This window comes from Delphinapterus leucas, chromosome 12 (assembly GCF_059928025.1).
Source record: "Delphinapterus leucas isolate spDelLeu-1000000601 "Yukka" chromosome 12, BTC_Dleu_Yukka2, whole genome shotgun sequence".
NCBI lineage: Eukaryota > Metazoa > Chordata > Mammalia > Artiodactyla > Monodontidae > Delphinapterus > Delphinapterus leucas.
Window position 1 is genome coordinate 81,959,420 of NC_143140.1, and position 23,668 is coordinate 81,983,087.

The following is a 23,668-nucleotide window of genomic DNA, read 5'->3' on the forward strand; positions in this document are numbered from 1 at the left end:
GTCATTCTTAACATGTTAAAGTTTACTTTTGCGTCGTTGCCATTTTGCTAGAATTTTATTTATATCTTTAGAAGTATGATTTAGTCCTTTGAGGAATGCATTTAACGATTTGTTTTACATATCTAGGATTTTGAAGACAAAAAAGAATATGGCTTGATTTGTAAGAAAATGGAGGCAGCAGTTCCTAGGGTACTCTGGTTTTAAAGCATGCTATCCTGGATATAAGCTCCTTGATTTGATGTGGAACCCATTTTGGTTGACACAGCCAGACCTAAGCACAGTGCGCTGGCACGTAGTTCACAAAATACTTAAGGCAAGTTTATTATCTTAAGACAGTTAATTTAACATACAGCAGTGTCCTGCTAAAAATCTGCGTGTGATTCGGTAATCCAGTCGTACCTGGGGCTACTGATGACTAATTCCTTCTTCTTTGAAGACAAAATAAGCAGCTGTGTAACTTTAGTGGTCCAGAAGTGAGTAATAGATTTAGTACATACCTGCCTTGAACTTTCTTGTTCTTTGATCAGCTAGATAAATGACTTGTGAATGGCTAAATGTCTGCCTTGCAAAACCAAACTCTGACCCTGCTATAAGCATTTCTGGTGCACTATCACTAAAACATCAAAGTTGGCCATTACACTGGCATGCCAGTTTCCTTGGATTTGCTTTACAGTTGAGATCTGTTTCATCTCATTGGGAAACTAAAGTGATTTTGATTGGTAGACATCGTTAGAGATCTTTGGGTTCTTAATTCTTTTAGACTTTGAACTTTCAAGTTTATAGTCTGATGAGTGCTTACATGGAGAGTGAACTGATTTAAGAGAAACCAAAGGAAAAACTGAGCAAAACTAATGCTGAAGTTTTAGATGAAGCCATAGGGCAGACACTTGGCTATGTGTCTCAAGTATTTTGGCCTTGAGTCAGAGTAACTATGCTTATTCTTAAGATCAACAAATATTTTCTCAGTGCCATACTCTATATAGTTGTATAGAAATAAACCCTGGGGTTATTCCTGAAACGGAATCTCCTTCCTAGAGAAAGTGCTGTCAGGAGCATCCTAGTCTTTTCTTTTAGAGCTGCTGCTCTGGAATTTAGAACTGGGGTGGCTTTGCTGCTAATTCTTGGAAGGCATAATGATGGATACTTGGATTTTGCCGAGTATGTCAATTATTTTGATTTTTAGTCACCATCATCAAGTAAAAGCATCATAAGGAGTGCTATACAGACTATATCTGCTTTCTACAACTGGTTGAAGTAGAAACATTTTGATGGATACATATGCAAAGGTTGGGGAGAAAACTTAGTTCTTGCGGAGAATGGCTAGTAGTCTGTCCGGATTGGGCCAAGGGAAGCTGTCAATTAGTCTGGTTATGGGAGAGCCACAAATGCCCTGAGTTAAGTAATAAGAAAAAGAAGTTAAGTCATCTGTTTAGTGTTTGTGTACTGATCTAGTTTTCATTTTGAAAATAAATTCGGCAAATTGGGATTTCAAAAATAGTTTCCCACATTTTACCTCAAAGAAAATCTCAGTGCAAGCGAATAATCGAGTGGACTCATCGGAAGTTACGTTACGCGTAACTACTCTGCAGAGTCTTGCGCTGCTGAAAGCTTTGATACGTGTTATGCTGAGGTGCAACCAGAGATACATGCACTTGCTTGTGTTCTGAAGAGGGATAGTTCCAGGGAGACTTGGACAGTGGGCAGAAAGCAGTTTAACAGTACTGTACTTTCGGGTTTTTTGGGGGGGGGGGGAGTGGGCAAGAATTTGTGTGCGCTCAGGTTGAAGATGGAATTTCCTTTAACACTGATGATGAAAGTAATAGTAAGAGGAAGTAATACATGCGGGTACATCCCAAAGCTTTTTCACTACGTAATTTTTTGAAGAATGTCTTACGGGTAATTTCTTAAATTGGGAGAACGACATGCTTTTTTACACGCTAGATTTCTAAGTCTAGGGTAGATGCCACACCTGTGTTTGCAAGCTTAACGTATAAGTCAGAAAAGATGTATTTTGTGTGTCTTAGATTTTGTTGTTTTTGTTAAAAAGTCTATAGAAAATGCTTATTTTATAGTTGATTGTTATTGAGACTGTATTCCTTCAAGGATTCCCTATACTTTAGCAATTTTTTTTTGTTTGTTTTAAACCTATTAGCGTAGGCATGTGGGTTTCAAACTTTTCCTGTTGAGATTCTAAAAAAATATATTTTATTAAATGCTACCTGGTACACACATATATGTAAAGTTGAAACAAAATTTTCAGGAAATAGTACTTGTTACTATGGGTATATACTCTGCTATCTTTTGTCCCATTTTTTAAAAAAAATTAGCTGATTGTGGTACCTTAAATTGATTTCATAAATCACAAATGGATCAGGGTCCACAGTGTGAAAAAACTGGTATTTCAGTTTTTAGTATTAGTTGCTGTTACAAATTATCCCAACACTTAAGTGGTTTAAAACAGTGAACATTTGTTTATCTCTGAATTTCTGTGGGTCAGGAATCTGGAAGTAGCTTAGTTAGGTAGTTCTGGGTCAGAGTCTTCCATGAGGTGTTTTTTATGTCAAGATGTTGACTGAGTTAGGATCTGCTTCCAGGGCGGCTTACACTCCAGCGGGTTAGTAGTTCTCGGTTCTTCTCTCTGGGGCTGCTTGAGTGTCCTCACAACATGGTGGTGGTTGGCTTCCCCCAGAGCAAGCGATCCAAGCAAGAGCGCGGAGACATCACCATCCGCCACACGCTGTTAGTTAAACGCAAGTTACTCAGTCCAGCCTGCAGCCAAGGGGAGAGGAATTAAGCTCCATGTCTTGAAGGGAAGAGTCTCAAAGAATTTATGACATTTTAATAACTACCACAGTTCTATATTTTTCCTGTTTATGGATGAATTAGGATTGAACCAGAATTCTTGCTGAAGTCAATCTGTAAGTAATTATCTTAGTTAATTAAGTCAGTTTTTTCTCTGAGGGCCTTTAGTCACACTCCTTCCTCTAAAATTTGAGAAGACAGGCTCAAAGAAGTTAGGTAATTAACTAGCCAGGCCCATTCAGTCTAGGAAAACGAAACAGATTTTCTCTGACTTTTTGTCATGAGAAAATAATAATCTGTGTGCTGATAGAGATGAGAAAATTGGCTGATTTTTAAAAAAAAATCTTTTCTGAAGAAGTTATAGTGTGGAACTTTTGTTCTCTAGTCTTGCAGCTTGTATTTACATGATCATAGTTATAGTGTCAATTTATTTGGTCTCTGGATAATGCTTGATGTCTTTATGAATTTGCAGACTCCTCATACCAGCACCCCTGTCCCAACTGATTTTTAGAGGAAACGGAAAATGTACTTATTAAATGAATTTTAACTACTTTATGGTTAGCTCCATGTGCTGCCTATATTACTGACCCTGAGATTGTACTGTAACTGTAACTAATTGTACTGTAACTCTTCCAATTAGCACATTTCCAGGACCTAAAAGAAGATGTTACAACTAAAAGGTAATCAGGGTGTGCGTGTAAAGAAAACTATACCATGTTTTTCTGCTGTGAATTTTTCATGGAAACTTCGGATCTAGAAGGCTTTGTTATAAGCCTAGTTTTGGCTGACCGCTCCAAGGAGTGGGATGAGTCCCTGGCATGGGTAGCGTGAGTGAGGCCAGGATGAGTTACCAAGGCTCACCTTGATTGTGGTTTTTTTTTTTTTTTTTTCCATTAGGCTTTTCTGAGTAATAGGTGGGGATACAGTAAATCGTCTTACACTTCTGCTGTTACAGAATTGGATAATGGCTGCTTTTTTCTTAGACTGCTTTCTAGTTTGTCTTACCACCAGGACACCTGACAGTTCTATTCTGCCCTAAAGCACTGATTGTACTTACTTTTGTAATTACTTTTCTTGGTATTTATTTATATATGTTGTATCTCCTATCCCCCTGTAAGATCCTTACCGGGACTTACTTTCATATATACTGCTGGTACTCAAGCACTTGAAGAACTGAATTGAATTTGTAGTTGAAGGACCGAAGATGATAATTTCTACCACCACAACTGAATGAAGAAATGTTTATTTTTGAAGAAAGCCTCTGGATATATGTGGTAGGTGCAGCTGGTGTATGTGTTAATCACTATCTCTGTTCTTTAGATGCCCACAGTCCAGTGGGGGAGAACACAATCATATACTTAATACACAGTTTGTTCTGTACTACACATGTGCAAAATGGTGTGCTGGTACAATGAAGTTGGTGTTAGAACTGAATCTTGAAGGGTGAGTGGATAAGATGTGGTTTTGTGACATGTTTGGGGTTGTGCATTTCTCAGCTTTACTCCATTATACATCTACCTTGAATTGTTTTACTGTTGGCAAGTGGCCATCATAGTTTGATAAGTTGCTTCTTTCTGTGGCATGCGTGCTCTTGGTATATTATTTCTCTAGAACTGTGCTGGTCCAGTTCAGTAGCTCCTAGCCACATGTGGCTATGTAAGTTAATGTCACACTAGCCACACGTGCTTCAGTATCCACATGGGGCCAAAGGCTACCATATTAGGTGACACAGATATTGAACATTTCTGTGGTTGGACAGTGCTGCTCCAGAGTCAGTCTGCACATTTTCACATTATCTGTAGAGTGTTAAGTTAGGAATAGAGTGAGAAAACTTAACAGCTTCCTGACATTAGGAGAGACAGAGTGGTTGGTGTTTATGAGTAGAGGGCAGAGAGTATATATTTACAGTGGTTAAGAATATAGGCTTTGGAGTCAGATCTGGGTTGGAATCATACTCTGTCCCTTAAGCTGTTTGGCTTTGGGCATGTTATTTAACCTCTGAGCCTTAGTTTTTGTTTTGTTCAAATAGGGATAATATTTATCTCAAAGGGCTGTGTGAGTATTAAAAAAGTGTATGTTAAGGGGCTTAGCACAGTGCCTCAGTAAATGACAGGATCATTAATATATTTTTAAAATAGTCACTGATTTAAAGAAATCTTTAGAGTTATCTTAAAGTAAAATTAACTTTTTTTCCTTTTGGTGTACAGTTCTGTGAACTTGAATATAGGTGCACATTTATGTAACCCCAGTCAGGATACAGGACAGCTCTGTCACTTCAGAAAACTCCCTCATGCTGTCCTTTGGCATACTAACCTCCTCCCACTCCTCTCCCTGGCAGCCAGTGATTCCTTCTCCATCACTTTTTGTCTTCTCTAGCATGGTATATAAATGGAATCATATAATATGTAGTCTTTTGAGACTGGCTGCTTTCAGTCAGCTAAGTTGAGTGGAAGAGTCATAAAAAGTTGTAACATGTATTAATAGCACAACGGATTTTTAAAGATATAGTTGTGAAATATTAAACAAAAAAAGTGAGTCTGAAATTTTGCTTATAGAATTGTGTGTGACTGGAGTTTTTAATGTTTGAAAGTGAAATTGATGATGAAATATATAGGGGAAAACTACTTCCCCCAATTGATGACAGCTGTGTACGTATCAGCTTGTTTTTCTTTGTGAAGATAGTTGATCATTGGTAGGAGAGGATCCTGTTTTTAGTTTTATTAAAGATCTGTAGAGTTGCCAGCACAGTCCTGATTTGAAAAAGGTGGTTGTTTAAACATCATTAATTTCTAAAAATGTGGTCTGAAGATAACAGCTGGCTGCTTTGCCTAAACCTTCCCCAGCTTAACCCTGAAAGCCTGGCTGCTCCAGAAAAGCCCCCAGTGCTGGGAAACCCAGGATCTAAAAGGGCCACTTGAAGGAAATTGGAGGATTCCAGTTCCTCAGATTTCATTAGTGAACCATCAGAGAGGTATTTGATACTAGTTTGTTGTCCTCTGTAAGTCTTCATTTGAGTGAGTTTAAGAAGCACTCTGGTCCATTTTCATTTTTTTCTTTCTCTTTGTTTTGGCTGCACTGCTGCAAGGAATCGTAGTTCCCCAGCCAGGGATCAGACCCGTGCCCCCCTGCAGTGGAAGGCGAGGAGTCTGAACCACTGGACGATCAGGGAAGTCCCAGGTCCATATTTTTATGTTAGCTATATATATATATATATATATATTTTTTTTTTTTTTTTTTATTTTTATTTTTGGCTGCATTGGGTCTTCGTTGCTGCGCATGGGCTTTCTCTAGTTACTGTGAGTGGGGGCTGTTTGTTGTGGTGTGCGGGCTTCTCCTTGCGGTGGCTTCTCTCGTTGTGGAGCACGGGCTCTAGGTGTACGGGCTTCAGTAGTTGTGGCACACGGGCTCAGTAGTTGTGGCTCGCGGGCTTAGTTGCTCTGCGGCATGTGGGATCTTTCTGGACCAGGGATCGAACCCGTGTCCCCGGCATTGGCAGGCGGATTCTTAATCGCTGCGCCACCAGGGAAGCCCTCAGACATGTTTCTTAACTAAGGATTCAAAGGGGATCCTGGGGATTTGATTCAGCCTTCATTTACTCTCAGAATCATATATGGGTTTTTACGCAGATGGACTGTACTAACAGTTAACTCATAACTTCACATATGTTAATTCCATTAATCCTCACAGACATTTTGTTCTGAGAGAAGCTGTGATCTTGAACAACTTTTACGTTTGTATTATACCTAAAATAATTAAAAAAACTCTATATATAAAGTTGAAGCTTTTATCATAAATTTAAATACTTGAAAAATGTGTAATTTCTGACATAAGTATTGATACTTTAAAATATTTAAATTATATATAAACAATAAAATTATAATTTATATCTTTAATATATCTTAGTGGAATGTAATACAGTAAGTTGATGTCCACCGTGATCCATTTAAACGTAAGTAAACGATCCAAGTGTTACCTTCCTTTTTCTTCTTGAAAACTGTATTTGTTACATTTCCCCCACAAAACGTTATCCTAATAAATTTTTATGCTTGAAGGTCTCACTGTCTTTTTGTTCTTTGTTACGTATTTGTGTATAAGTTGAAATGTTAAATTTTAATTTGCCATGACCATAAAGCACTAAATGTTCGTGTTCCTTTTTGTTGTACTAAAATTTTATAATTACACAGTTGACCCAGACAGCAAATTGTACACATTGATACTTGGAGTAAAATTTTACTGGAAATGGCCCCTCTTATTAAAGAAGGCTCTGTTGACCAGTATTTCAAATTGTCCTTTGGCTTTCTAAAGATTTTGAAATGCAGGTTAAGTATATTTAAAGGTTTTAAAATATAGTGGACCAAACTAAAATTGAAGATGGGTGAGATGCCTTCTGTACATTGTGAGATTGGGAAAATGGGAAAGGAGAACAGGCTTGATACGCTGCTTACAGGTGACAGTGCAGGCACAGCGATTTTATGAAAGTGCTGATGTGGAACTTGATCTAGAAAGCTTTTTTTTTTAAAGGTAGAAATGAGTTTTCTTTTTTAAAAAACTTGTTTCTTGGCTGCGTTGGGTCTTTGTTGCTGCGTGCGGGCTTTCTCTACTTGCGGCGGACGGGGGCTACTCTTCGTTGCAGTGCACGGGCTTCTCATTGCGGTGGTTTCTCTTGCCACGGAGCACAGGCTCTAGGTGCGTGGGCTTCAGTAGTTGCAGCGCTCGAGCTTAGTTGCTCCGCGGCATGTGGGATCTTCCCGGACCAGGGCTCGAACCCGTGTCCCCTGCATTAGCAAGCGGATTCTTAATCGCTGCGCCACCAGGGAAGTCCCTAGAAAGCAATTTTTTTTTTTTTTTTTTTTGTGGTACGTGGGCTTCTCACTGTTGTGGCCTCTCCCGTTGCGGAGCACAGGCTCTGGACGCGCAGGCTCAGCGGCCATGGCTCACGGGCCCAGCCGCTCCACGGTATGTGGGATCCTCCCGGACCTGGGCACGAACCTGTGTCCCCTGCATCGGCAGGCGGACTCCCAACCACTGTGCCACCAGGGAAGCCCTAGAAAGCAATTCTTAAATTATCTATGCCCACATGTTGCATAGTCCTTGGTATAGGTACCTGAAATAGAAGACCGGTACTCAGGAAGAACTCTTGCGGTGCACTGAAAGACACCAGGATGGGCAACTTCACACTGTTCCAGCAAATATATACATGAATGTCATCAGTGAGGGTACAGATAAATGTGTATTCTCTTGGGAGTATACCATTTAGCAGTTAAACAAGCTATAAAGTGACTGACAGTGTCCCAATTTAGAACAGTAATACTCTGGATATGTATATAACTTATGAAAAAGTCATTGTGATGGCGAGAGGGTAGTAGGGCAGGGGGATATGTGTAAAAATAAGGCAAATGAAGATAAAAAGGACTTTTTTTTTTTTTTTTGCGGTACGCGGGCCTCTCACTGTTGTGGCCTCTCCCTTTGCGGAGCACAGGCTCTGGACGCGCAGGCTCAGCAGCCATGGCTCACGGGCCCAGCCGCTCCGCGGCATGTGGGATCTTCCCAGACCGGGGCACGAACCCGCGTCCCCTGCATCGGCAGGCGGACTCTCAACCACTGCGCCACCAGGGAAGAAGCCCCAGGACTTTGTTTTTGAAAAGTTAATTATCAATTCAAGATGGTAAGCACATAAGTGTTAAATTCTTTGTACTTGGTATTTTTTAATTTTCCCTGAGTATGTGAGAAACTTAAAAAAAATATTCCTCTGTGGGAAGAATATTTTGACCCAACTTGGTAGTGAAAGGATGGAAAGTATTGATTAATAAAAGGAAAGTGCCAGTGAGCAGTCAGACTCAAATTACGCCACCTAAAAATAAACAGGTATACAAAGTTCGTTTTTGCCATTCAAGCCTACTTATTTTATAAATTTCAACACTTTGGAGTTCCTGTATGGTTTTCTTAGGGCCAAGCTTGGGATTCCCTGGGGAAAGGTTAGGAGCAATGCCCAAATTCCCCAGATGCCCAGATTATCCAAAGTTCTTTAAAATATAAAATGAACATTATCCTTTCAAACTGTCAGTGTTATAGACCCAGATGCCAGATTCTTTATAGTTTTTATTCAAGCAGCAATACATTGAGAAACTGAAAAAGATCACTGTGACAATTTCTTGATTAAAAAAATTAAATACCTATTAATCTCAACAGGTGAGCATTTATTTTTGATTGTAGAGCTTCAATATATCTTGCAATGACACTTTTCCTTTGGTCGTCACTTAATCAGAAAAATGCTCGTCCCAGCTCAAACATTACCTTACAAATAAAAAGTGAGAAGTATTAATAATTTCAAGGCAAATCACTGGTACAAACCTTAAAATGACTTTTCTAAGGTCGTGATTAATGAAGAATGCTCCCGAAGTTAAGAATAACTTTTTTGTTATTACAGGGCATTACAGGGCAAGCTGCAGATTTGAGGCACAGGTGCTTGGTGTTGGGTTGAACATTATACATTTACAGCTAGAACTTGCCCTAAATGCCATCTTTAAAAACGTGGAGGGAGGGACTTCCCAGGTTAGTGCAGTGGTTAAGAATCTGCCTGCCGATGCAGGGGACATCGGTTTGAGCCCTGGTCCAGGAAGATCCCACATGCTGCAAAGCAAATGAGCCTGTGCGCCACAACTACTGAGCCCACGCGCCACAACTACTGAAGCCCTCACCGTTAGAGCCAGTGCTCCGCAACAAGAGAAGCCACCGCAACGAGAAGCCTGCGCACCACAATGAAGAGTAGCCCCCGCTCGCTGCAACTAGAGAAAGCCTGTGTGCAACTAAGACCCAATGCAGCCAAAAATAAATTTATTTAATAAATAAATAAAAAGAGCAAATAATTTAAGAAAAAAACGTGGAGGGAATTCCCTGGTGGTCAAGCGGTTAGGATTTGGCACTTTCACTGCCATGGCCTGGGTTCAATCCCTGGTCAGGGAACTGGGATCCTGCAAGCTGCGCAACATGGCCAAATAAAATAAATAAAAATGTGGAACTTTTCCAAAAATCATACTTAATGCATTTTCAAAATATTACCACAGTCACTTGAAACCTGCCTCACTTCCAAATAGACTTAACATTTAGAACAAAGTCATGCTCTTTCCTGCTATTGTTTTCTGTCAAGTTACTTTCATAAAAGTTACCTACCTCTATGGTGATAAGGATGACAATCATCCCTTCCAGGCGCAGCGTCCTCTTCTCAGTCAGGTGATTCCGCATCAGATCTGTTAGCTCCATGCAGTGCTGAAGCTTTTCATTCATGACCTGCATTAGAAAAATCTCAAAGTATCCTGTATATTTAAACATTCACTTACGATAACAGTCGCATGCTTCAAAATTATAAGTTTGAAATAGGTGTGCAGTGAAAAATCACTCCTTCAATTCTTGCTCCCCAGCCCTCCCCAAAGGCAGCCTACCAGTGCCACTTATCTCCTTTCTGTGAATCCACCTAGAGACGTTCTGTCATGCACAGATTTGACTGCAAGAAATACTTTGCATACTGAAGCTCTTATATTCATAAGACTTTGATGGAAGATCTAAAAGTTCTTGATTTCTAGTTTTTCGTTGCTGCCCTTGGATTTTCAGCAGTTATTAAAAGCAAACCTGAAATACTCTTTTAGCATGGCCTTAAGATGACAATGATTACCTTCTACTAAAACTGTTCCAAGCCCCGCAAACACAAAACTTGACCTGCTGCACACTCGCCACTAGATGGCACTGGGGTTTTTTTGTTGTTTTTTTGTTTTTTTCTCACTGTCATGGCCTCTCCCGTTGCGGAGCACAGGCTCCGGACGCGCAGGCTCAGCGGCCATGGCTCACGGGCCCAGCCGCTCCGCGGCATGTGGGATCTTCCCGGACCGGGGCATGAACCCGTGTCCCCTGCATCGGCACGCGGACTCTCAACCACTGCGCCACCAGGGAAGCCCGATGGCGCTGCTTTTAATGCTTAACTGCAGAGGTTCTGCATTCTGATGCCCCACAAGCTGGCTGAGGGGTTCACAGAAAACAGAATCTTTGAAGTTAAGACTTGAATGTGACCACTGGCAAGTTATACTTCCTTAATCTCTCTGTATCTCACTTTCTTTTGGAAATTACACAGTCTGGAAACAAATTTTTAAAAAGTTTTTGGATTCCCCTTGATAACTTCTGGGGTACGTAGGCTGAGAATGCAGGTATGCTCAGTGGAAATCTGAGACAAATCACAGATGCATGTTTGGGGACTGACTGAAATGTGCTAGTGCACCATATTTACTATCATTTTGCACAGAGCATTACTAACGAGAGCGAACACGTGGAAGCACACTGATAATACGTATTTGCCCACGCTTCCAGACTTCATGTAATCCTGTAGTCACCAATTTGTATAAATGTTTAGAACAGTGCCTCTTTCTTTTCTCCCTTTCTTCGTCTTCCTATTTCTGTTGGCTGCTCGATCTTGGTCTAGAAACATACTCAGCCTTAAGCTTCTCTCTTCGAAATGCTGACCCAACCCTTTTTTACATTTTCTTTCAAGTTTGACTAAAGAACAGACATTTTCTTTCTCCACTTCTCACCACCAACTTATTCCTTAGCCCTCAGAGGCTGTAGATATTACCTCTGCTCCCCCGAAACTTCCAGATGTCTCCTAAACAGTAACACCCTTTCTTGGTTAGATTCTGAAATCTCAATTAAGCATTTGACAACACCTTGAAATGCACACTTCCTTTGGCTTTTTCTCCCCTAGGGACTAAGTTCTGCCTCCGACCATCACTCTTTTCCTGAGTCTTCTCGGACCTCCCCTGGCCTGTGGATGACACTTTCCAGGGTCCTGATCTGGTCCCTCCTGTCCATCAGATCCTGCCCATCTGGTTTGTGTAGGCGCTTCCTCAACTTCAGTCATTTCCATCCCACCGTCACTGCTTCTGTGATACACATGTGCCAATTGGATTTAAAGTCAAAAAGACTTACAAATGGGGACTTCCCTGGTGGCACAGTGGTTGAGACTCTGTGCTCCCAATGCAGGAGGCCCAGGTTCGATCCCTGGTCAGGGAACTAGATTCCCACATGCATGCAGCAACGTAGAGTTTGCATGCCATAACCAAGGAGCTGGCGAGCCACAACTAAGGAGCCTGTGAGCTGCAAGTAAGATCTGGTGCAACCAAAAAAAAAAAAAAACCACAAAAACAACCTTAGAAATGTTTATTTTAAAAGGAAACTACATTGCCAAAATGGAAAACCAGTATGATGTGAAATGGTGTTGGATACACAAAGCTGAGCCTGGTGCCTGGGAATTTGGTAGATTATACATTAGAGGGCCGGTCAAGAGCCACTGAAGCCAAGCTAAGCATTTCTCCTCAACTCTGAACAGAAGTGTCACTTGCTTCAACGCTTACATGTTATTTCAGGGTCCATGTGTTACCTAAGTTCATCTCTTGTACAAGTGTATGTATTCCACATTTTGAGAAACACTGGTTTAAACTTTTTTGATAAGTCCCAAGTATTAACTGCTTAATCCCGATTTCTCCTCTGCCCGAATTTCTAACTGCCTATAAAAAACATCTTTTTACTATTTTCCTGCCGGCACCTTAAATTTAGCATTTCTCAAACTATAGTTGACATGCTGTTCAAGTCTATCCCTCTTCTTGGGTCCCTAGCTCAAAGCAGGTCACGCTATCTTCTCGGGCACCCAGCGTAGAAACCTTTGATCTCTATCCCGCACTCCTGGATCCCTGGCACTTCAGTTGTCCTTGCTGTATGGAGTTGAGTCTATCCTCTCCTTAGCATTTCTTAATACACCTAGTAGGCTTTCATCAACCATCTGTCACCTCTTCAGACTGGTCTGTTTGGTCGTTTTGGTGGTGGTGATGGGCTGGGGGGTTTCCAGGTTTCGTCTGCACGGGCCACCAGAGTTCTCATCCTAAACAGGATGGATCGTTTCACTCCCCTGCTCAGAAGCTTCGAACGTCTTGCTATTGCCTTCTCGATGACATGAAATGACCCCAGATGGTTTAGTCCAAGCACTCTTCAGTGGGTGGCGCCCTCTTCACGCCTGAAGGCGAGGTCTCTGTGACCCTTCCTGACCTCCTGCTCGCTCAGCACTCCCACAGCACCTCGCTGTTTCCCTCCTTTAGAACTTACCTCATTCTGCCTCATAGCCACCTGCTACCTGCCCGGCACCCTCCGCTCCTGCCCCCTTGCTTTGGAGAGTTACTCTTCCCTGTTTCCGACCACACGATGCTGCCAATCTTAGTATCACTACCCACCTGACACCAACCCCTCTCCCCTCCCCCGAAAAGCCCAAGGGGGAGACGGGGTCAGTACAAGACCCAGGCTTGGCCGACTGTGAGGCCCAGTTGCCTCATCACATGGCTGGTCAAAGCACGGACACGTGGCCCAGTCCTTTGACGCTGCCAGGCAGAGTAAAATGTCGCTCGGATATCCCTCTTCCCACACCCCTTCCCCCCATCGCCGAGAGAATGCCACCAAGAAGGAAAGGATGAGGCCAAATGGATACGGAGGATGCTGAGGCAAGAAACAGTCCTGGTGGCCCGTCTGCGTCTGCGCAACACACATTCCGTTTCACACCTGCTCCCTGCTTCTCAGTCCCGTGAGCCAGTACGCGGGGATAAGTAAGGTCATTCCAATTGGCCTTCTGTCGTGTGCAAGCAAGGGAGCCCCAACTAACATATGCTTCCTATGTCCTTTGGTTACAGAATCAGACGTGTTTCATGCGCACAGATGATGGAGCAGAAGAAAACGGGGACAGGATCACAGAGGTCGTAGATGTGAAGTAGGCTCTAAATAGGCAGGTGCCAGGAAGAAAAGGTGGGGTGCCAGGGGGACAGTATTTCTAGCAGAGGAAACAGCATGGAGGCAAGTACAGCTAGATAGCGAAAAACCTGAAAGTGCTTGGAGGTAAGGTTAAAAAAAGGTTAAGTACTGAATTGTGAGGGGTACTACAGACCATAGGTGGTAGGCAGAGTAATGGTCCCCCAGATATTCACATTCTAATCCTTGGGACCCACGAGTATTACATAGCAAGGGATACTTAAGACTGTGCAGGAAGGAATTAAGCTTGTTAAGTCAGACGATCTTTAGATAAGGAGACAATCCTAGATTATCTGGGTGGGCCCAGGGCAATCACAAGGGTCCTTAAAAGTGGGAATGGCAGGCAGAAGAGCTCAGCGATGCGAGATGGAAGAGGGGCTCTGAGCCAAGGGCAATGGGTGGCCCCTCGGAGCTGGAACAGCCCAGGAAGTGGCTCCCACCCAGAGCCTCCGGAGTGGGACGCGGCCCTGCCAGCGCCTTGATTTTGGCTCAGTGACTCCCAGGTCAGACTTCGGACCTACAGAACTGTAAAATAATACATCTGTGTTAAGTCAGTCTGTGGTAATCTGTTGCAGCCGCAGTAGAAATGAATACATAGCACGATCATGTTGCAACTTTCTTCTGCAGGTAAGGGAGTCCTTTGTCCACTCTTAAAATATTTGTTCAATGTTTACTATACTGTGCTGGGAAGAGGAGATGAAATGGTGAATAAGACAGATATGTCTCTGTCTTCTGGCTACAGGGCCCAGCCTAGAGGCTGGGAGACAAAGAAGAAGGTATTAGGGTGAACGGGGGTGGGAGATGCACATCAGCCGTCAGGGCGCAGGAGGCGGGTCGGTTTGGTATCCCTCCCTGTCTCACCAGCCCAGGGCCTATCGTAGAGACTTTCAATAAATATCTGGCAATGAATGCATGACACTTAGGAGAAAACGAAAGGATGCTCTGACTGCATGTGGAAGATGAAGGAGAAAGAGGAAACCATGGTGAGTTTCAAGTTCCTGCTTGACTGACCAGGTGGTCGTGCTGTTAGCTGAGACAGAAATAGAGAAGGTTCAACTGCATTTTCTGGGAGAAGACAGTGAGTTTCATTTTGAACTCTTAATCACTGATTAATTCTACAAATATTTATGGAGCACATATTCTATGTGAGGCCTTTGCCAAGAAGCGGGAAGGGAGCCAGGAAGAAGACGATCCTGTTCTCTGATTTCACGAAGCCTGCGTTCTAGAGGGGAGTGTATCCATCACATATTTACAGGGAAAGCAGCTTCTACCTCTTTCGCTGCTGTGTTTTAAGGAAGGAGAGGGGGAATCTCACGAGTGCAGCTCCAATTTCATATAAATCCCCTTTTCCCCCCTGAATACCTGCTACTTCTACTTTTAGCCACCTTGCCCCAGTTCCTACACAGATTCCAATAAGGATGTGGAAGAAATATGTAATTTATAAAACACAATTTAAAAGAAACAAATTTTAGCTCGTAAAGAAAATTTAAAGTGGATTTCCAGGGACTGCTTGGTAATATGGACGGAATGTTCGTGTTCCCCCAAAATTCATGTTGAAGTCCTAACCCCCAATGTGATGGTATCTGGAGATGAGGCCTTTGGGGGTGATTAGGTTTAGAGGAGGTCTAAATTAACATCCTTACAAGGAGAGGCAGAGACACCAGAGTGGGTGCTCTCTCCCTGCCTTGTGAGGAGGCTACACCGAGAAGGTGAGGAGAGGCTTCTCACAAAGGCACTGAATCCGTGGTGCCATCAGATCAGTACGACGTGGTACGTGAACTGCCGCCCCCAGGAGTGCGCACCACGTACTGCAGAAGCACACGGGCAAGTGGCGCCCGATTGAAACAGACCTTTATTTTTATTCTTCAGGACACTACCTGAGTTATTTTCCACTTGTTTTACAGCACGGATTAAGTGCAATGTACGCATTATTCCAGGTACTCAGTTAAGGATTCGGAAGTCAGCAGCATTATAGTTATACAGAACTCACATAAGATTTTTTTGAAAAATACCACGGAACTGACCTGTTCTGGGGCTCTTCCAGTTTGGGGACTGAGGGGACCTGCTCCACCTGCTCCCTGGGCTGCGATCAATTTCCCCACACTGGGGACTGAGGAAGCCTCTCCACTCAGAGGAGCACTGTCCCCAGCGAACCCCAAGTGCCCTCCTGGCACATACCCTCCCTCTGCTTCAGCAAAGTGAAGACGCAGAGGCACTTTCTCCAGGTTTCCCCTTCCTACTTGGCACTGTGATGCTGGTCCAGCTAGTTGATTACTTCACTGCGTGTCAATGTTCACGATCGATCCTGTTTTAACATTCCTCACGTTCAGCTGTGGCTTTCACGCTAAATGCAGTGTTCATGTTGAGTAAGTTCCTATCTTTACACTTCTCCTCCTCTGGACCACACACTCAGGATGTTTCCTGCTCAAACCACCTTCATCGTTGGTGACTTCAGTGCTTCTGTTCTCTTTTCCTGTACTCTTGTCCACGAGGGACATGTGAAGGACACCGTGGGCATCAAAGGTGCCGTGATTTGAGGAAGGACACAGGATGGGGGTGGGGACAGGGCGAGGATGCTGGAGCGCACACTTCCCAGGCAGCCGGTTTACCTTGGTTGTTGCTCAGCCACCGTTACTGACTTAACTCAGCACAACAGGCTGGTCATCAGAAGAGGTCTGATGCATCTGCCTGGTGGCGATCATCTTTATACTTCACCCCAACGGTCGTGGTTCCACTAAACATCTTCATTCCAAGAGAAAAAGGGGAGACATCCAAAAGCCATAACTCTTGAGCACTTTCAAATTCGTCCCTAGCAAATACGGCTGCTCATCAAGGTTGATGCTTTTGTTTAATGTCATTAGAGAATTCTCACAAAAGGTTTATTTTCAAGTTTTCCTTGAGGCATAATTTACATACAGTAATCTGCACTTGTTTCCATTCTAAGTATACAATTTGAAGACTTTTCACAGATAGACACTATGTAAGTAACACCACAGCGTTTCCATCACCCACGATCCCTTGTGCCCCTTTGGAATCTACTGCCCTACCCACCACCCCACCTCCAAGCCCTAGGGAACCACTGATCTATTTTCTGTAACTATAGATTAGATTAGCCTTTCTAGAATTTCCTATAAATATAACAGCATGCATTCTTTTGTGTCTAGATTTTCTTCACTCAGCATAATGATCCTGATTTCATTCATGTTGTTGCATGGATGGGTAATTCATCGCTTTTATTGCTGAGTGGTACTCCACTGTATGGCTATCCCACAATTTCTTTATCCATTCACCTACAAATGGGCATTTGATTGTTTCCAGTTTTTGGCTATTATGACTAAAGGTGCTAAGAACATTCAGGTACAAATCAGTGTGAGGACATATGTTTTCATTTCTCATGAGTAAATACTCAGGAGTGGAATTGCTGGATCGTATAGTAACACAACAATTAAATTTCTGAGGAACTGCCGGGCTGTTTTTGCAAAGTGGCTGTAACGATGTATATTCCCACATTCCCAAGTAATGTAAAGTATTCCCAAGTAAAGTATCATACATTCCCAAGTAATGTATGATACTTCCATCTGCTCTGTATCCTTCCCAACACTTGGTATTGTCAGTCCTTTTAATTTTAGTCATTCTAGTGAGTGTGTAGTAACAGCGCATTGCAGGTTTAATTTGCACTTCCCTGGTAAACAATAACGTTGAACATCTTCTCATGTTCATTTGGCCGTTCACATATTTTGTGAGACGTCAGTTTAAATCTTTTGCCCATTTAAAAAACTGGGTTGTCTTTTTGAGTAGAAAGAGTTCTTCCTTTTTTTTAGTGCATAGATCTTTTTTAAAAAAAATTATTTATTTTATTTTTGGCTGCATTGGGTCTTCGTTGCTGCACACAGGCTTTCTCTAGTTGTGGCAAGCGGGGGCTACTCTTCGTTGTGGTGCGCGGGCTTCTCATTGCGGTGGCTTCTATTTTTGTGCAGCACGGGCTCTAGGCATGCGGGCTTCAGTAGTTGTGGCACGTGGGCCTAGAGAGCAGGCTCAGTAGTTGTGGCGCACAGGCTTAGCTGCTCCGCGGCGTGTGGGATCTTCCTGGGCCAGGGCTCGAACCCATGTCCCCTGCATTGGCAGGCAGATTCTTAACCACTGCGCCACCAGGGAAGCCCCTTGAGTAGAAAGAGTTCTTTGATTATTATGGACAAGTCCTTTGTCAGGTTATATATTGAGAATATTTCCTCCCAGCCTGTGATTTGCCTTTTCATATTCTTAAGAGTGTCTTTCAAAGAGCAGTGGTCTTAGTTTTGATGAAGTTCAACTCATCAAATTCATTCCCCAAGGTGCATGTTTTTTTTTTTTTCCCCTAACAAATCTTGGCCTTCCCCAAGGTCATGAGGCCTTTTTCCTATATTTTCTTCCTGAGGTTTTATAATTTTAGCTTTTATATTTAAAAGGTCTCTGACTCATTTAGAAATGGTGTGAAGTAAAGGATAGGGTTCATTATGACTATCCCATTGTTCTAGCACCATTTGTTGAAAAGATTAGGAAAAAAATAAAGAGAGCCTCGAAGACTTGCTGGAGTGTAATTAAAGGTCTGACATTCACGTCACAGAGAGATAGTAGATTTCTCCTCAGAAATCATGGAGGCCGGAAGAAAGTGACACAGTAATTTGTAGGTATTGAAAGAAATGAACTATCAACTTGGAATCCTCTACCTAGTGAAAAACTCCTTCAGGAATAAACGGGAAATCTAGACGTTTTCAGATGAAGAAAAACTAAGAGACTATGCTTTTGCAATCTTACCCTGAAAGAATGGCTACAGAATGTTCTTAAGACAGAAAAGAAACAATAAAAGAAGAAATCTTGCAACATCATTGAAAAAAAAAAGAACAGAAAGAAGAAAAACGGGGGTAGATACAATAGGATTTCCGTCTCCTCGTGAGTTTTCTAAATTATGTTTGATGTTTGCAGCAAAAATTGTAACACTGATGAAGTTCTCAAAGTGGGGAGTAAAGGGATGTAAAGAGCAGTAAGGTTTCCACGCTTGATTTAATCTGGCAAAATGCTGAAACCAGTGGATCGTGATAAGCTAGGTAAGTATAATGTGACACTTAGAGCAACCACTAAGTATCTATGCAAAGAGACACACTCAAAAACAATACAGATAAATCAAAATGGAATCCCCCCAAATGGCTAAGTAACTCACAGGAAGGCAGGGATTGATACAGGCAATGGCTTGGATGGATCTCAAGAGTATTATACTCATTGAAAACAGCCCATTTTAAAGTCACACCCTGTATGATTCTATTTATAGAACACTCCCCAAATGACCAAATTACAGAGCTGGAGAGTAGATTACTTATTACCAGCGGTTAGGGATGGTCGGGGAGGGAAGGGTGTGACTATAAAGGGACAAGCACAAGGGAGATCTCTGTGGTGATAGAACAGTTCTGTATCCAGATCTGGTGGTTACCTGGATCTACACGTGTGATTAAATGTGACAGAACTATGCACACACGTGGTACTACTGTCCATCTTGTCTTCTGCTCTCTTTCCCGTGTGGTTTACCTCCACCGTGACGCCCTCCACGCACTTCCATCATTCCATCAGCTTCCTCCCTCCTCAACTTTTCTTCCACGCTTCTCAATGCTTTCAGACAGTTCTAACTGGATGTCTTCTTGCTACTCTACTCTCAACACATCCTAAATGTGGCTCCTCCCCTCCCCCCAACCTCTCTACGTTTTGCCATCTTTCTACCTGTCACCCACAACAAACGTCAGTCATCCTTATTCTTCCTTCTCCCTGGCCTCCCAGTACCAACCAGTTCATTTGTCTTAAAGGATTCTTTTAAAAATTCATTTCTGTGCTCACTGCCACCAGTAAAGTTCTGGACCCCATGAACTCTTGCTTGAAACTTGATGAGAAACTTCCTAACAGACCACCAGGCCTCCAAACGCTCACCAACCTTATCTAGTCTGTAGAGCAAATATCAGAATATCCTTTGACGTGAAAGCTGAAAGCTGTCTGTACACAGGAAAACTAGAGCGGGAGATCTAGAGATCTGAGTAGAAGTCAAACAAGACATTTCCCCAAAAGCAGTTAAACACATTTACTTAGTTAAAAACTTCTCTTCACACAGTCATACAACTTACAGGTGACACTGTGTCACTTCCAGTAGAAGTGCAAAATACATACCTTAACTCTACGCGTAATGCTGAGGAACCGACAAGTTTTATCATAAAGTTCTTCCAGATTTTCTCTGTCCCAGTAGAAATCAGGAGTGATCAAGAAGTCTGAACTCAAGTTTATATGGTGTCTTAAAAAAAGGAAAATCATTAACTTTTAATTTTTATCTTGAATTAAAAAGCATGGTCTATTTTATTTCTTTTTTGAAGAAGATATTTATTGATTGATGACTGAAGTATGGTTAATTTACAATGTTATGTTAATTTCAAGTGTATGGCAAACTGATTCAGTTACACATATATATATATTCTTTTTTAGATTCTTTTCCATTATAGGTTACTACAAGATATTGAGTATGGTTCCCTATGCTATACAGTAGGTCCCTGCTGTTTACCTATTTTATATATAGCAGTGTGGCTATATTAATCCCAAACTCCTAATTTATCTGCCCCCATCCCCTTTGGTAACCACAGATTTGTTTTCTATGTCTGTGAGTCTACTTCTGTTTTGTAAATAAGTTTATTTCTTGTTTACATGGTGCTTTATAAAAGTAGTTTTTTTTATTTTTTTTGGGGTACGTGGGCCTTTCACTGTTGTGGCCTCTCCCATTGCGGAGCACAGGTTCCAGACGCGCAGGCTCAGCGGCCATGGCTCACAGGCCCAGCCTCTGCGGCATGTGGGATCTTCCCGGACCGGGGAACCCGTGTCCCCTGCATCGGCAGGCGTACTCTCAACCACTGCGCCACCAGGGAAGCCCAAAAGTAGTTTTTAATGCTGATTCTTGTAATATTTCTGAGAAACATGTAAACAAAAAATTTTCAAAATGTGCAACCAAATTAATTCAATCTTTATATTAACATTTATGAAGTAGAGAGAAAAAAACCCAATTAAAAAAATTTCTAGGGACTTCCCTGGTGGTGCAGTGGTTAAGAATCCACCTGCCAATGCAGAGGACACGGGTTTGAGCCCTGGTCTGGGAAGATCCTACATGCCGCGGAGCAACGAAGTCCGTGCGCCACAACTACTGCGCCTGTGCTCTAGAGCCTGTGAGCCACAACTACTGAGCCTGCGCGCCTAGAGCTTGTCCTCTGCAACAACAGAAGCCACTGCAATAAGAAGACTGTGCACCGCAACGAAGAGTAGTGCCCGCTTGCTGCAACTAGAGAAAGCCCGTGTACAGCAACGAAGACCCAACGCAGCCAAAATAAATAAACTTATTAAAAAAAAAATTTCTAAGCTTCTTTATTAAAATTTGTTACAATATACATGCACATATATTTTTGTGTGTGTGTGTGTGGATAGGTAATCAGATGGCTCAAAAATAAAAAAGACAGAAAAAGGTAAAAATTGACCAATCTTACTCTTATTCTTATCCCCATTTTTCCCTTTCTCCCACTCCCTGAGGGTAGCCGCTGCTAGTTTCACACACACACACAAACACACACACTCTCTATTTCTACCTTTTTTACATATGAGGCCTGAGTTTGCTTTTAAACAAAAATTTATGTTATAGAAGTAACACATAAATAGCTGTTCACTATAAAAAAAAACCCTAGAGAAGAACTCAGAAAACACTGGTAGGCCCGTTACCCTAACAAATCAAATCCTTTCGGCCCTGCCAATACTCTCCTGTGTCCTTCCAGATCTGCTTCCATGCACACACGTGCACGTGTGTGTGTGTGCGTGCACATACACCTACGTGTCTGGTAGTATGTATACGTATCAAGATAGAGATGAATATTTATGTTGTTTGCTTACAAGTAGGATCATACCATGTATAAGCTGTGACTGCCACATTTCTACTTCTATTTCTCGTCATAGATTCGCCACATGCCTTTGAATAACACATAAGCACTCTTACTGTAAAGAGACGAAAACTCAGGATAACAACAGTAAGACTCTACGAAACTATTCACATACCTAAGTATATCAGGTCCTAATTTCTGAGTCCTAGTATTATAATTCGCTATATCAAGTTCTGCTCGCATGACCAAGAGAAGAGGGGAGAGGAGTCTGTCTCCCCCATTTCTTAGCGAGCTCAAGGCTGTAGATGTGCTGTGGGACGCTCTCATGCAGGGCTTTTTATTTTTGTTGGTGCCCTGAGTTAGGGTCCCTGAGCTTTGAGAAGGGCCTAGATGACACAACACTGGACCACTTCTCTCCAGGGCAAGTAACTAAGGAGAATGTGGAAAAGCAACTCTTAGGTAAACTATTGACAAGGAACTCCAGTAACTCACCCCACACACGACAAGGGCCGAAACACTGAGAATCCTGCCTAGTGAGAATAACACCAAGATTCAGGGTGTTTCATTCCATAAATCTTGGGAAAACTACAAGAATGAAATAAACTGAAGGCCTTTTAACTTAATTTTGAACGACGTACTATTATATTTCATCAATTTTAAGACACTCTTCTTCCCATTTTAACATCTCTGAAAGTGGGAGGCATCTTTAAAATTGATGATGTCTTACAGGTGGCAGTTGAGACTTAGTTGTCATTGCCTTAGATGACTTATTTCTCTTATTCTTTCCTTTTTATGTGTGCCCAAGAGGAAATGTGATCAATCTACATCCAAATAAGACTGAGAGCTATTTCCGTAGTGCAAAATTAAAATTCTGTGATAAAAAAGCGTTGTCTCGTATGTTAGTGGGCAGCACTTTCACTTTCTTGTGGCGTCGTATGGTGTCTCAGAGTCGGTGAAATATGGTACATCACTTTTCCGTAGCAATGAGGTCTATTCAGCGTTATGATGCAGTGATATACTTTTACTGAGAATTACCCTTGTCCAAATTCTAGAATGCATCTTTCCACCTTTGAATAACACCTACTACGCTCGCTGACGTAGGTTTAACGTAGAGTAATTATGGTCTCTCTTGCACATGCACAGTTTCTTCCAGTACAGTCCTAATACAGCCCACCTGCTTCTAATGGGTAAGAGTTCTCCATGCCTATAGTGAATGAAATAAAAACAGCTGCAATTCCCATACAGATATAAATGTTCGCTCTTTACTGTACAGCTACAGGGATATTTTCTGGAGATGGTTAAATATATGAAATATTTCATTTACAGAGAAAATTTTACCTTAAGGCAAAGAGTTCACCCATTTTCTGCATAACTTCTTCATGAGATAGTTTCACTTTCTTCCCAGCTTTTAAAGCCTATTTGGGAGGGGAAAATAGATACATACGTACACAGCTTTCCCTTCTCACTAGCATTTTCTATGACGTACATTCCTAATCGCTTAATGAAAAACCAGGGGCTCTTTTCCCTAGTATAATTATTCTTTCACAGTAAAAACAAAGTTAATTACAGTAAGCATGATTTTTAATGTATTCTGAAGTTTTGATATAATTTTAGATGCATTTTTCATGCCACTATTTTCCTTGTAATTTGTCAAGACACTTTTTAATCGAGAAAAGTGGTCATAATTTCCTTCCTTAGAGAGGAAACATTTCATTTTATTTCCCTTCAATTCAGTTACATTAAAAATACTATACCATTAGAGAAAAGTAACTTGAATTTTAAGTTTTAAAAGGTTTCTTATTTTATCATTTTATACGTAACCGGGTTTTTTTTTTTCCTGCTTAAATTCAGTGCAGCTTTCTTAATGTTTATTATTACTTTATTGTACTTCTAAATTCATCATTATAGTGGGAAATTTGTATTTTTCCCCAATAGAACTCAATCCTTGAAAAGAAGCATAAAATTTGTATAATTACCTCTGGAATCGACTGAATAGATTCAACAAATTTATCCAGTGATGCTTCCCAGATAGCCAGTTTCACTGGGGGGAAAAAAATTAACAATAGAACATTTATCATCATATTCATGTTTCTACAAAATGTAAAACTGCACAG

At 41.8% G+C, this 23,668-nt stretch overlaps 1 protein-coding gene across 2 annotated transcripts in view; it reads right to left on the reverse strand.

The window, feature by feature from the left end:
- Window positions 1–6,021: 6,021 nt before the first annotated feature.
- RMND1 (required for meiotic nuclear division 1 homolog) overlaps window positions 6,022–23,668 on the reverse strand; it is a 42,523-nt gene continuing 24,876 nt past the window's right edge. The window contains exons 8-12 of one of the 2 annotated variants that reach the window (XM_022559352.3): window positions 23,531–23,595; window positions 22,893–22,969; window positions 19,819–19,939; window positions 9,973–10,089; window positions 6,022–9,096 (exon numbers count right to left, since the gene is read on the reverse strand). In XM_022559352.3, the coding sequence (XP_022415060.2) occupies window positions 9,064–9,096; window positions 9,973–10,089; window positions 19,819–19,939; window positions 22,893–22,969; window positions 23,531–23,595 (413 nt within the window). In that variant the 3' untranslated portion in view covers window positions 6,022–9,063. Of the gene's footprint in view, window positions 9,097–9,972; window positions 10,090–19,818; window positions 19,940–21,581; window positions 22,970–23,530; window positions 23,596–23,668 lie in introns of those variants that run through there. The other variant, XR_016395256.1, reaches the window with a different exon arrangement.